The following is a 1,773-nucleotide window of genomic DNA, read 5'->3' on the forward strand; positions in this document are numbered from 1 at the left end:
TTCAGCAGGGCTGTGTCCCAGCTCCAAGCCAAACAGACACAGAGATCCCACGTGTCACTTCAGCTACTGCAAGTGCAAAGGGCAATTCAAGTTTTCCTACCAGTCTCCAAGACAAAAACTCAACATTTGCAAAATCAGAAACATTTAAAACTCTTTCAACAATTTAAATCAGAACAGTTGCTATCAGAACATGACATATTTTACACGTTTAAAAAAAGCCAAGGAATTCAGCTTATTAAATAAGAATCTACATATCTTAAAAACTGAGAGTTTTTTTTTTTTACTTTACAGCCAGAAGTGTGAATTGTCTTCCAAAGCAGGAATATTCATAAGTTATTTCTCTGAAGTGCCTCGCAGAGGTTTTGATTGGCATCTGGTTCCTCAGTCATCACCTCCACAGTCTCCCACTCTCCTGACCTGCTGGATTTCTTGATGGCCTCTACTACACTCTGCATGTAGAGACCATCTTCAAAAGAGGCTGCCATGGAGACAGGCTTATGATCCCATGTCCGACGGTCTTCCTGGTCTTGGAAAGACTGCCGCAGTGCCTGCACCATGTACACCATCCCTTTCAGGTAGAGCAGTGGGATGTCCTTAAACCCCTTATCCAAAAGGCCCTTGTTGACAGTCAGAGAGTCCGTAAGCAGCTGCTCCTCTTGGAGCGCCGTGTTCTTCTGCCCATACAAGTCTGTCCCACGAGCTATGAGGCGACCAGCAGACCCCACAACCATGACTTCATGGATGAACGACCCAGGCATGTTGAAGTTGAGAGTTACAGTGCAACAGACACCCTCGCTCATCAGCATCTGGAAAAAGCAGAAGTCGTCGCTAGTGACGTGGCGGATCCCGCTTATCGCTGTGTTCTGCTTCACAAAAGTCTTGAGCAACCCGTGGACCTTCTCAGCTCTCCTGCTGATGAGGTGAGTGAGGAGGTCGATGATGTAGGTGCCCATCGTATGCAGACCACCTCCTCCCATCAGCTCATCACAGATCCAGCTGTACTTGTGGCTGAGCAGGCTGCCCCCGCAGACCCGCACGTCGCAGATCAGCACGTTGCCCACGTAGCGCTCCTCGATCAGCTGCTTCATGCGCACGAAGGCGGGCAGGAAGCGCAGCACGTTGCCCGTGATGCTCATCAGCTTGGGGTAATACCTGGCAGCTGTGACCATCCTGAAGGCATCCACAGAGGTAGCAGCTTTCTCACAAATCACGTTTTTCCCTATTCCTGAAAGGGGAAATAAATAAATAAATGCAATTTAGCCCACACAAGGGAAACACACCCCAAAGGTTGTCAAGAAGTGTGGTTTTTAAGAAAAAAAAGGCAGGATTTCCTGCTGTAATTTCAAAGGCAAAGGTTTGGGATCTAAAATAGGAAGGTCAAGTGCAGCAAGACTCCAAGTTGCTTCTGAGATGCTCCAGCTGCAGAGCTGCCAAACTCCCACAGCCAGAGGCTCCAAATCAAGAGAGCATTTTTACCTCATGAAAGATAAATGGCCAAATGGCACCACATGGCATCAAAAGAAGACACGATTTCCATGGTATAGCTACGAAATTATTTGAATGCCTGTACAGCCAGAGGAAAAAAGCCATCACGTACCCTGCAGGGAAGAGGTGAGCAAAGAGCAGATTTGATCTTCACTTTGTATTTCACCATCACTATGAATTTATTACTTTAAATAGATTAATAGGAACAGAACAAACAAGATACTTAACGGCCTGTGTACAGAATACAAGGATTAGAAAACATGTTTAGGCAGGTGAATTGTTTTGAGA

General features: G+C 46.3%; 1 protein-coding gene across 1 annotated transcript in view; it reads right to left on the reverse strand.

The window, feature by feature from the left end:
• Positions 1–326: 326 nt before the first annotated feature.
• GFOD2 (glucose-fructose oxidoreductase domain containing 2) overlaps positions 327–1,773 on the reverse strand; it is an 11,048-nt gene continuing 9,601 nt past the window's right edge. Inside the window, exon 2 of the mRNA XM_010004372.1 lies at positions 327–1,225. Coding sequence (XP_010002674.1) covers positions 327–1,225 — 899 coding nt within the window. The remainder of the gene's footprint in view (positions 1,226–1,773) is intronic.

Source organism: Chaetura pelagica, unplaced genomic scaffold (assembly GCF_000747805.2).
Source record: "Chaetura pelagica isolate M959 unplaced genomic scaffold, ChaPel_1.0 scaffold379, whole genome shotgun sequence".
NCBI classification, from domain to species: Eukaryota; Metazoa; Chordata; class Aves; order Apodiformes; family Apodidae; genus Chaetura; species Chaetura pelagica.